Here is a 13,420-nt window from a genome sequence, read left to right as displayed (position 1 = left end):
CATTTGGAAAAAGATTTAATTTATTGAAATTATTACTTAGAATATCAAAGGAAACATTTAACTGCATTAAAAATATTCTTTATAATCTTGCACAGAAGAACAAAGAAAGATGATAACTATAGTTCTTTAATGATATCCTAGAATAGATTGTTGCTCTATTGTAAGCACTGGATGAGATGAACAAAACCTACAGCAAGAGCTTCTCTTTAGGACATATCCAGTAGCTCAGAAGCATGATTATATTTCTTAATAGAATCCACATGACCAGTATCTTCCATAGCAAGTTGGGCTGTAGCAGCGGTATCCATAACCACCATAGCCAGGGTAGTCATAGCCATAGCCACAGCCATAGCCCCAGCCCAGGCCACCATAGCCACAGCCCAGGCCTCCACAATAGTTGCTATAATACACCATGGTGTCAGGAGTTGATGGTTCAAGTGTGAGAGGAAGAGACTGTCCTGAGTTTGTTATCACCATTTTTGTATGATCTTTTATACATCCTCCATGGTAGGCGTGGCAAACCACGGGCAGTGTTGCCTTCATTAAAATTATTTTTGCCTTCATCACAAACACCACCACCAACAAAACTCTCATAAATTTCTTACATCACTGGGCATCATGAAGCCTTTGTAGTCAAAATTAGTGGGCTATTGCATCAAGATTTTCACAATCAAATCAGTGCCTTTAATGGCAAATGCTAGATGTGGTTTTAAAGCTCTTGCTGACTAAAAGCTTAAATTTGAATTACACAATAAGAGTCTCTATGATCAGGGAATCCATCAATGATTGATATTTTTTTGGTTTCGTACCAAAATGGATCATGATCCATTTTGTTTTAGGAATTGGCCCTCTATGAAGATTGCTTATCACTATCTTGTTTGCAGGTGGGTAAATGAAGCACAAAAAGGTAAAGCAACTGTCTTAATATCACACATTTTGAACTATCAGATTTAAGAATTGAACTCTAAGTGCTGATTCTAAAAGTTTTACTCTTATCTACTATGTCCTAGTGGCACCCCAGGAAATCATTTTATTGTTTCCATAATTTGAGTGTTATTTGTCTTATTCAATTTTGCCTCTAAACTTAATTGTTATAAAAATATAGGCCATTATTAATTTTTCCCAAAATTTGAGATATTTTCTCAAGAACTCTGTGACAATCTACTAAGTTCCATTGAAATATATTATGTCCTGTTTTACATATTAAAATGAAGACACACTTTTATCTTTATTTCTAAACAGAATACCATTAATGTCAAATTACTTTAAGTTTAAAAAATCATTTCATGCAATGAGATATAAATGAGATGGAATTTCTCCCTGAATGTAGCACCAAATTCAGAAGCTAAATTTGAACATATACAAAAAATATTTAGTGGTTTTAAAAGTGTGATCAAAATAATTTTTGATATATGTGAAAAAGAAAAGTCCAGTTTTCTCAGTTCTGGTGTTGCAGAATTTTAAACCATTGTTATTCTATCAATAGTCTCATGAAGCTCAGTTATATCTTTTTTTCTTTTTACTTTTAGTTGTAAAGTACCAGAGGTATAAAAATGACATGGAGATTTTCTAAAAGAAAATTAATAGATTTGATGCATAAAGAACTTCAAGGTTCAGTTAGACTACCCTGACATTTTTAATGTCAACTAAAGAAGGTAAAATTATTGGTTGCCTGCAGCAGATCAGAATTAGTAACTGAAATATTCTGCTTTCTTCCCTAAGATTTGTTATAAAAAGATCATTAGAATTTCTAGTGTAACTAGGGTTTGGTAGATGAGACAATTGATTCACATTTATTGCCCACAATTATTTCAGATGAGGCAAAACAAAAGGATCTCTTCAGGTCTTCTGAGGCTATGCCCTAAAACTTGGAGTCAAAAATTTCCTCAGAAAAATCCTGCAAATTAATAGCATGACAAGTATGGTGGGTCTCAACTAGACTGAGGGCATGTAAAAGGCCCTCTCACCTCAGTAATTGTGCAAATTCAAGTTACTTACACTCTTTACACAAAACCTACCTCAACAAGGCAGCAAAGTGCTGAGACACTAAGGAAATAACACAGGGTCATGGTTATAAGTGTTCATAAAACATAGGGCTGGGCTGCGTCCATGAAAGCCTGGGCTGTGGCTATGGCTCCTGCTATGGCTTGATGTCCACACACTGGGCTGTAGCTATGGCTGTGGCTCTGGTCACTGTTATTGAAGAAGCTGTGGAAGACTCACTCTACACCTGATCATCAGAATTCCCCAATTAGATCCCCATGTATTGTGGGCTTCTACTTTAAGGAATAATTCTAGTACATCTTGGAAATCTATTCTGTTACAGATCTGGAAACTAAGCTACAAATTTCCTGGATTTGCTTCCTGAAAATAAACTGATGTGCAATTCGTAATCTCTCAGTTCTCTGCTTTTATTAGGATGCTCTTGTCACAGAAACTTCCTTGATGAGTTTCCTACTGAAGAATTTTTCATATAATTAGAATTGTACTGTGTGAACTCCTTTTGTCTGATTAGTTTTACATGTAATGCTTTTCATATGCACATGTTTAGTTGCATATATCAATAGTTCATTTCTTTTTATTTTACAATAGTTTTCAACTGTATGATTTTACCACATCTGTTCATTAATTAACCTGAGGAACTTTGGGCTCCCATAATGTTTGTGGTTACTATGAAGAAAACTGCTATGAAATTTATTGTACAAGTTTTGAATGGATATTTGCTTTCTTTGTCTAATTAACCACCTGAAGGGTACTTATGGATAATACAGTGTATTAGTTTGTTAATGCTGCCAGAAAGCAATATACCAGAAATAGAATGGCTTTTAAAAAGGGATCTTATTATGGTGCAAGTTTACAGTTCTAAGGCCATAAATATGTCCTAAGGCATCCAGAGAAAGATACCTTGGCTCAAGGAAAGTCAATCTGGGTGGGCTTTGTTCCTGGTTCCATTGCTTCCAGCTGCTGAGACCAGTGATTTCCTCTCTAAGCATCTGTGTGCCTTCATGAAGTTCTTCTTAGACATAACTCTGGGTTCAGGCTAGCTTAGCATTTCATGGGAAGGCGCATGGCAATGTCTGCTGGGCCCTGAACCTCCAAACGTTGGGGTCTCGTTGTTGGCTATCGTCTCTATCACATTTGCTCTCCAAACATCTACATCTAAGGTTTCTTCAAAATGTTTCCTCTTTTAAAGTATTCTAGAAAATTAATCAAGACCCACCTTGAATGGGCAGAGTCACATCTTCATCTATCCAAAAAGCTATACCCACAATTGGGAGTGCCACATCTTCCTGGAGATAATCTCATCAAAAAGTCATACCCAGGGGTGTGACGGTAGTTCTGTGGTAGAATTCTCACCTGCCATGCAGGAGACACAGGTTCGATTCCCCGCCCATGCAGCTTCCCCCACCTCCCTGAAAAAAACAAGCAAACAAATAAACGAAAAACTAAACAAACAAAAATTCAACATGATGCTACAATAAGGGGATACTCATGTGCAAAAAGAATGACGTTGACCCCTACCATACAACAATACAAAGAAACAATCAAACAAACAAAAGTTGTACTCACACTGGGAGCCTTATATCTCCATAGAGATCATCTAATTAAAATGTGTTTCTGCCGTTCAGTATTGAATCAGGATTAAAGGATGTGGTTTTTCTGAGGGTACACGACACTTTCAAACTGGCACAACAATCAGTGTATTTTTAAAATAAATACTGCAACACTATTTTCAAATGTTAATAGAAAATTGTGCAGATTCATCAGCAAAAGGAGAATTCCAGTTGCTTCAAATGCTTGCAAGAAAGTTGTATTGTCTGTGTTTCAAATTAGCCATTCTAGTGCAAGTGTGGTGGTAAATCCTTGATATTTTCTTTCATTTTCCATAATATCATCTCGTGGATTGAACCTTTCAGTATTATAAAGGGTTCTGATTTCTGGCTAGTGAAGTTTCTTACTTTAAAATCCATGTGTTTCTGCTCAGTGTTTGCAGGCACTGTCTCCTTTCCTCAACCCTTTGATTTCAAGTACGCAATCCTGTTATGTTTGCAAAACTTTTATAAGTAGCATATTACCACATTTTGTTTCTTTATGTCAACTGAATTTTTACTTTAAGATACTACCTGTTAAATTTGATGAAATTATTGATGTATTTGGCTTATATGCATGGTTCTGATTTTTGTTTTCTGTTTGAGCCATCCTATTTATGCTCATTTCTCTCAATTCTTTCTTACAGTTGGATTAAACAAATATATTATCAAATTTTATCTCTGTCTACTCTTTTTTTTGTTTTTTTTTTGTTTTTTTTTCCACATGGGCAGGCACCGGGAAATGAACCTGGGTCCTCTGGCATGGCAGGCAAGCATTCTTGCCTGCTGAGCCACCGTGGCCCGCCCTCTCTGTCTACTCTTGCATTATAGATATGTTTACTATCTTTCATAGTTATTCAAGTCATTAAAACTGGAATTCTTGAGTTAATACTGCTAATTAATATAATTAATTTAACTATTCTTTGACAATTATAGTACATTAAAACTATTTTTTCCATACTGTAATCTTTTGTACCATAATTGTCCTGTATTTTAATTTTCTATATTTTAAATCCTAAAGGAAATTATCATTACTTTTATATGGTCAATTTTCATTTTACTTTCCAATGAATTCTTTTCTGGTGCATTTCATTCATTTGTAGATATCTGTGCTTCTGTCTTGATCCTTTTCCTTTTTTTCAGGATAACTACTTTTGTTAGTAGTACAACTCCACTGACTATGAATATTGTTAGTATTTATTTGTCTGAAAACATCATTTCAGTTTATTTTTTCATGATATTATTCATTCATAGTTCTCTAAACCGATAGTTCTTTTCAATACATCCTCAAAATATTAGATTTTCTTTTGGATATCATTTTTAAAAAATCATTGTTGTCAGTCTTTCAATATTTTTAGGCATTATGTTTGTTTACTCTGGCTGTTTTAAAAATCTTCCTTTTGCATTTGACTAAAAACAATTGGAATGTGAGTATTGTGAGGTTTTAATTTGTTAGTGTATTGCTCGGCATAACAGAGATTTTAGTATTGTGGGCTGATATTTTTCATCAACATAATTTTTAGAAAATGTTTGAATATTTTCTTTTACCAATTGATGGTTCCCCATTCTTTCTTATTTTGTAGGAATTAAGTTTGATATTACAGTATTGAAATTGTTGCAATGATCTGTTTTCAAACTGTTAGTTTTTCATGGAACTGTTAGTTGGGTCATGTTCATCTTCCACAGCTTTCGTTGGTGAAGATTGTTTTTTTTGTGAAGGAAGGAATTACTCAGAGACCACTACTTCTGTGTTTTATTTAAGATGAAAATTTGAACACATAAGATATGATGTCATTTTGTGATCTTTCAGGGATTTAGTTGACAGTGAAGACAGGTTGTATGAACAAAAAGCAAGCACAACAATTGTCTGATTAAGCGAAACCCAGGATGAGATACATAGTTGCAGAGTATCACTAAAATAAAAAATAACATGGCATAAACAAATGTACCCTTGAATTATGTGTTTTATCATATGTTGAAGAGTTCTTTTATTTTATTTAAGGGTTATAAAGATAGTCTTTATCTACATACTGAATACTCTTATAAGAGAGGCCAAAAGAGTTAGGAATATAATTGAACATAAATCATTCAACAAATGTTTGAGTACTTTCTATAATCCAATAATATTTTCAGGAAATGAATCATTCTCCCTATTAATATTCTTCATGAGATGTTTATCATGCATAGAATGTGACTGTAAAAATTATGAAGGATGTACTTCAAAGGAAGTTTGAGCACTTCAGGGGAAAATATAACAAATATATTAACATGTACTTAGTTAAAACAATATCAAAATTTGAGACAGAAATAATGAATACAGTTTGGGCTGGTTTGAATCTGTTGTGGACCCAAGAAAAGCCATGCCCGTTCATTCTCATTCAGTATTGCTGTGTGGGAGCTTTTTGATTATCCATGGAGATGTGTCTCCACCCATTCAAGGTGGGGTTGTTTACTGGAGCCCTGTAAGAGGGAAGCATTTTGGTAAGAGTCAACAGAGTCCACGCAGCCAGAGACCTTTGGAGATGAAAAAGAAAAATGTCCTTGTGGGAGCTTCATGAAACGAAGCCTAAGGAAAAGGCTTGTAGACATCACCATGTTTGCCATGTGCCTTTTCCAGTTGAGAGAGAAACCCTGATGTTATCAGCCTCCTTGAACCAAGGTTTCTTTCCCTAGATGCCTTAGATTGGACATTTCTATAGCCTTGCTTTGATTTGGCATTTTTACAGCCTTAGATCTTTAAACTTGCAGTTTATTAAATTTCCCTTTTTAAAAGCCTTTCTGTTTCTGGTGTATGACATTCTGGCAGCTTTCAAACTAGAACAGAGTCATACATGGTGTTATAAATAAATTACATTTCTGAAGATAATTTAAAGAAATTTGTTTTCATTGGGGTCTTCTGAAATGTCATTGTCAACCCCAACATTTAAATATAAATAAGTGCATGCTTATCATTTGTTCAAAGCATAAAAAGTCCTTGCAAGCAAATAAAGAAACCACAGAAAAGCATGGATCTGCCGGTTAAATTTCATCTTTCCCATGGTTCCTGCAATTTTCTGACTCTGCTACCTAATTCAAATGAGAAATACTAGAGAAAATTCCATTTTCCATTATTTATTATTGGGGTGAGTTGAATTGAAGTCAGTTAGAAAATGAATTTTTGTGACTTCAAAGAAAAATCTAGTGTTACACTCTAAAGAATCTAATTATATAAAAGTAAGTGATTCAGTTTGTTGACATTTCTTGTTTTGAGATAATAATGAACTCTCCTTGAATAATTAACTAGATTAGGAATATCAGACAGATATATGTTTCAAGATGCCTCCAGATGGAGTGCTGCTTGCATCAGATCAGAGAGTCTATTCGGCACCTCCTTGCCCAAACTTGCATTTAATGATATCATGCTGATAGCTTTAAATAAGTCATAGAGGGTGTGTCTATGAAGTGCTGACATGTTACCTACTCCTGATTTTATTTTGGTAGGAGGAGGATTTATGGAATTGTGAATTTACTACAGTCAAGCTCGGGCTAATTAATAGATTTAGTAGCTAATGGGCAAAAAATCCTACCAAAATAAGCACTCAAAGTCATTGCTTATTTCCAAATGTTTTCAGATAAATTCCTCTTATGTTCTGATGCCAACATTTCTTTGCCTACAATTTGATAATCATTTCATTTGTCCAAGACATTCTTCTATTGTATCTTACAAAGAAACCATGAAAAGTAACATTCTCTTTTATATTAATATTTCTCAACATTTTCAGATCAACCTCCCCAGCCAGAAAGCATGTACTTTTAGAATTAATATATATATATATATATATATATATAAAGAATTAGTGTGTAAAGTGGTGTCAAATGCCCTCTTATATTCCAAGTCTCAATTCCATATTTCCAGCATAGATGAGGAAGATGTTCACACCCGTATCTCAACTGGACCCCAGGAGCTCAATTTGGCCTCACAGTTGTCCTAGACTTTCTGGAGGATGATGTCCTCATATGCTCCTGGTCCAAAGTAAAGGAATGAGGAGGTCCATGGGCTGCAACTCAGTGGTGTATAGTAGTCACCCGTTGGAGTTTGAAGCAACTTGTGAAGAGTGAAATACCTTGTCACTTATGTAAACTCTAGAACTTCTAGAAAAACCATGCTTCAAGATATATTTCAGATGAATAAAGTACAATATTTGAGATGCTCTTTTCTGGTACTACTAGAACTCAGGGGTTTGAAATAAGAGGTATTTATGGGAAGAATGAGAACTACAATGGCATGTTCAATTGATGTTTGCCAAGTGTGATCATATTTTGAAAACTCAGCACTATTTCTGCCCTTTCTATCCTCTCCTGTGAACTTAATTATCCTGAACATTTTGCCTGAAGCATTCAGAATTACTTTCAGCCAATGAGAGGTGTTTGAAGATATTTTAAAAATGGAGGGACCAAATAATCTTACTGTTGTGGCAGTAATGGAGGGATTCATGTCTTTGGGTAGATGTAAGCTTTTGCATTATTGTTTTGACATTTTCCTGAGTAACATTCACCACTGTAAAGCATGAATCTGCTGGTTGAATTTCATCTTTGCCATGGTTCCTGCAATTTTCTGACTCTGCTATCAAGAAGAAAATGTGAGGTGTAATGAGTACCTTTTACAATCTTTGTTTTTTTCCTATTGATGGCTATACCCTTCTGCTTACAATATCTAGAATGCATTCAGTTTTTCTGATTAAAAAACACCATTAGATAAATCCAAAAATGTAGTTATATATGCTGCATCTATGAAGATGGCTATATTCATAAATAATGTACAAACTAATGAATATATTTTAAATTTGAGTTAAATAGTTAAAAAGGAAGTTTGATATATCCATCTGATTTGCTTATCAATGTAGACAATCACTAAAATCTTAGCTATAAGAAGTTTGTCAGTGTACCTTTTCTTATCCTACTCATGAACTATATTTCTATCAGACTATTCTTTATATCCAAGAAGTTATATGAAAAAAATAAAAAATCTTAACACATTTGGCAGATTCCTTCCTAAAATGGTGCAAATTTTCCACTTTTTCCTGTACCTATGATATGCACTCACACCCACACATACACGTATAGGTATATATGAGTTTGTAGGTTTTCCCAACAAGAAATTTAAGCTTTTTACCCTACTGGAATCTATGCTGTCCTTGTGGCTTTTTTTTGTTTTTTTTGGCCAAAAGGTGACAATGAAAGTGTCAGCTCCTATCCTGAAACTCATGGAATTTTGAGATTTTCTTCTCACACTTTTATATCATACCTAGCTTACATGAAAACAGGCAAGGTCTAACATCCTAAAAGATAAGTGACTAGGTGAAAGAAGGCTGTCATTCCACAGCCTACTACCAGGCAATCCCCAAACCCAAGAGACAGCCCATCCTAATGCTGAAAGCTCCTTATCTGATCTGTAGCTGTTGTATTTATGAAACTAGACAAGAATAGATAAATTACTTACCTGACCATAGGATTCATGAGCAGTAATAAATATATGCAAATCAGTAAGTTTGCAATTTTTTCTTTTTGCACATGAGTTGTTAACTCATAAATTGAGAATCTGGAGATTGACTTGTTGATATATTGTACAACAAAGGTTGCTTTATGAAAGTTTTGGAAAATCAGAGAAACATGCACAAAGTTGTGTCAGCTATAATCAGTGACTTAACAAATATGTTTATGTCATCATATGTGTTATTCTAGGAACTAGAATATGTAACAATATTTGTGTATTTCTTAATATGACTGTTTCTACATTCATAAAAAAATGAGAGTAATGCAAGAACATAACAAATTATGCAATATTGGGGAAAATGGAACAGAATGAAATTATTGCATTTGTTGCTGAGGTTTTGAAATATGACCCCTTATACTTAGGGTGAAAAATATTTTTTATTATACCTCCTGGTGATTTTTTTCAAATAAAAATATAAGTGTATTGCAACTAAATTATTGCAAAACTAACTCTCTTTTCAGTGAGATTCCATTCTGATGTTGTCAAGTATCCTGAAGTGTTCATATTGTATACATATGTCTACATTCACATTTTGAAAAATATCACAAATTTTGAAATTCAAATTATATAAATGTAAATCACAAAATAGCTTAAGCTCACTCTAATCACATTGAATGAAATTACATTTTCACATTAAATTTTGAGGATTGGTTCTGGAGGTATGTTAGTATAATTGGAAAAATGAGATTTACATCTCAGTGGAGATGGGGAATAAAAGAGTATAAAATCAATTTCTTCGATGAATATTCTAATGAATGTGCAATAAGATTGCTGAAGAATAGAAGATGTCATACATGTGAATAAGACAAATGTTGCTTATGCTTGGGAATCAATTGGATTAATTGTTCTTGATGTATATAGAGGGGAAAAAAATCCCCTATTTCTTTGAAAAGCAAATGAGCTCCAAATTCTCCTGTTTAAATAAACATTTAATTTTCTTAATGATACTGCTTTTCACCAACATTGGGTGGATCCAATTGTGGGGACATAGCGCTCTTGTTGTGAAAATCAAATTGGATGTGATACATATTCAATTTATTAAATTGAATTTATTAAATTAGTAATATAATATAAATTAATTTATTAAAGCCTTTGGCAATGACAATGCACAGTTTTTAAAATTCATTATTTATCATATAATGGAATGACTAGAGTTTTCCCCTGTGTATAGAAGAGTAGCTTTGCCCTATATTATTAAACAGTTTATTAGGTACCATCCGATTCTTCCATCAAAACTATCAGAGGTTTCAATGTAGTAAATTTGTTATGCAGGTATTCATGGGCAAATGATGTAGGGTAAAAGAGGGTGGGGTCTAAGCCCTGTAGTTTTCCCTGCTACAGAATTCCTCTTTCCTTCTTAACAGATCCCTGGTAGGATATGATCAACTCCAGTTGACAAAAATAGAATCATTTGGATATTTAGGCTCTGGAGGGAGATAATTTGTATACAACTGAAGAGAATCCTTTTTCAGATTCTCTTAATTGTGTAATATTAAAGTAACAGAAAACATTAACAAAGATTTTCCCACCCTATCAATTAATTATAATTTTATATTTATTCTTTTTGTTAAAAGAACAAGGTGCAAACCATGTGAATTCTCTCAATGATATTGTGCTGTTAATGTTAGTTGATTTCTTATTCATAGCATAGGCTGGGATGATCAGTGCAAGCTATTTGAGAAGATTCTGTTTTACCGGAGGGACACATAAATTGAAATATTTCTTATGCTAAGGAAATATGATGATTTCTTATACTTTATGGCTGTCTAATGTCCCTAATCAATCTTATAATGTGATTTTAAAGTTAACTAGTGCACATTTACAATTTTCTAAGTATTGGCCAGCAAAATATCTTGGTCTTAAGGAATGATATTTGCAATTTCAACATGCTGATATTCAAAATAGTTACAAATTTATCAATCACTTCGATGAAAGTTTATTGTTTCTTGAAGGTCAAGATTACATAAAATTTTAAAAGCAAAATGAGTCCTCAAATAACTGATATTGTCCATAATATTGAATTTTTTTCCTTTGTATGTTAATAGGAATATACATTTTGATGCCTTCAAATTAGAAGTTGAAAATATGAAACTCAAAACAACTGTCCTATGAAAGCAGTCGCCTGCTTTCTCATGCTGGATGTGATGATGGTAACCAGGTAGTAATCTGCTTTATAGACACTCAAAGACAAGCTGGATGAGAAGACACACATTGTGTGCTCAGTCAGATATGCTACGTAACTTAATCGCATAAGGTAGGGAACAAAAGAGACTCCTTCAGAAAGCTGTCAGGTGAGAAATCCAAGAACAACCACAATGAAGCACAACTAAATAAACAAATCTCAGGTATACAGAAGCAAGCAGGGACAGATGAAAATTAAATATGACAACAAAAGGTAGTATTGTCTAAGTTTGTCTGGATAGCTATAGAAAACACAAGTTTTGTTGGCTTAAACAAAAGGAATTTATTGTCTGAGGTTTTGAACCTAGAATTTCAAAATCGAGGTACTGGCATGTCATGCATTCTCTGAAGTCTCTGGTTGTTCTGTTGGTGGCTTGCCAGCAATGAAGTCAAGCTCAACCTCTAACACGTGGGGTTATTTTTCCCTCTATTCTTTTCTATGGCTACTGTTTCAAAATTTCCTGTGCTTATAGAACCCAGCCATAATGGATTAGGACCACTCTGCTTCAGCTATGCCTTATCTTAGCTATACCATCTGCAAAGCCCTATTTATAAGGGCAGCTTCACATCTACACCATGACTCAGTTTGACTTCATTTTAGCTAATGAGATTCTCAAAAATCCAATTTACAGGCTGTTGCACATACACAGGACAAAGAGTTAAGATATGAACATGTCTTTGTGCAGAATATCTTCCATTCAATAACAACTTTTGCATGACATTTTTCTTAGGTTAAAAAACTAAGCATATCCCATGCCTGCCCAAGCAAAATAAATAAATAAATAAATAAATAAGCATGTGAGCTAGTGATTTAATTTGATTATGGTATGGGTGGATGGTTGCAGTGGTTACAAATTTATTAGAAGAAGTTTTATTTAGAAATAGAAGATTATTAGACTCTGATCTCTCAGAAAGAATCTGAAGTTGTGTGAGAAGGAAGCAATCAATTATGTATATACATGGGAGGTCAGCTTAAGATGGTATTGGAAGTATGTGAAGGATCAAAAATCAAAATCAAAATGATGGAAGAAATTAGCATGTGGAAATTGGAAAAAGATCGATTACGACAATCAAATACTGAGTATGAGAGGCTGTGCCACAACTCACTAAAGTTCCCTTCCCAAAGAACTGGTAACCATAATTAATCTTATATGCCAAATCAGTCTTTTAGGATTGTAACTTACATGAGTTTCACTTTTATAAACATCCACATGTGAAAATGACTATGAAAGAAGCAAGGAAAAAGTTGTATTTGAAAGAAGATTAAAATTTATTGAAATAATTACTTTGGTATCAAAGGTAGCTTTTAGTTGCGTTAAAAAATGTTCCTCGGGGCGGGCCGCGGTGGCTCAGCGGGCAAAGTGCTTGCCTGCCATGCCGGAGGACCTCGGTTCGATTCCCGGCCCCAGCCCATGTAAAAAACAAACAAACAAACAAAAAATACAATAAAACAAGAAAATGTTTAAAGATGTTTCCCTTTCTTCCATCCTTCCTTCCTTCTCTCTCTGTCTTTCCTTCCCTTCCTCCCTCTTTAAAAAAAAAAAAAAAAAAAAAAAAAAAAAAAAAGTTCCTCAAAGAGAGATGACATCTGTTGTTCTTTCATGATAGCCTAAGTTGAGATTGTTGCTATATTGCAGACACTAGATGGGATGAGCAAAACAGACAGCAGGCGCTTCTTTTGAAGGCACATCCAGTAGCTCAGGGGCTTGATTATATTTCTCAATAGCATCCATATGGCCAGTATCTTCCACACCAAGTTGGGTGGTAGCAGTCATATCCATAACCACCATAGCCAAGCTAGCCACAGCCATAGCCCCAGCCATAGCCCCAGCCCAGGCCACCATAACCATAGCCCAGGCCTCCACAGTAGTTGCCGTAATAGATCTTGGTGTCAGGAGTTGATGGTTCAAGTGTGGAGAGGAAGATATTGTCCGCAATTTGAGTATCACCATCTTCACATGACCTTTCATACTTCCTCTGTGGTAGGTGTAACAAATCACAGGCAATGTTGCCCTCATTAAAATTATTTTTACATAAACCACGCACAATACCACCAACAAAACCCTTGTGAATCTCTTATATCATTGGGCATCATGAAGCCTTCATACACAAAATT

The 13,420-nt window shown here is 34.3% G+C and overlaps 1 protein-coding gene across 1 annotated transcript; it reads right to left on the bottom strand.

Annotated features, from left to right (window-relative positions):
- Window positions 1-246: 246 nt before the first annotated feature.
- Window positions 247-414, bottom strand: LOC143648056 (keratin-associated protein 20-1-like). The gene has a single exon (XM_077117667.1). It carries the CDS (start codon window positions 412-414, stop codon window positions 247-249), a length of 168 nt encoding a protein of 55 aa, XP_076973782.1.
- Window positions 415-13,420: the final 13,006 nt, after the last annotated feature.

Source organism: Tamandua tetradactyla, chromosome 10, assembly GCF_023851605.1.
Source record: "Tamandua tetradactyla isolate mTamTet1 chromosome 10, mTamTet1.pri, whole genome shotgun sequence".
NCBI lineage: Eukaryota > Metazoa > Chordata > Mammalia > Pilosa > Myrmecophagidae > Tamandua > Tamandua tetradactyla.
Note: the sequence above shows the minus strand (reverse complement) of the source record. Positions and strands in the feature narration are given on the sequence as shown.

Coding starts and splice junctions, on each gene's coding strand:
- LOC143648056 (XM_077117667.1), bottom strand. CDS start 414: ATGGTGTATTATAGCAACTATTGTGGAGGCCTGGGCTGTGGCTATGGT.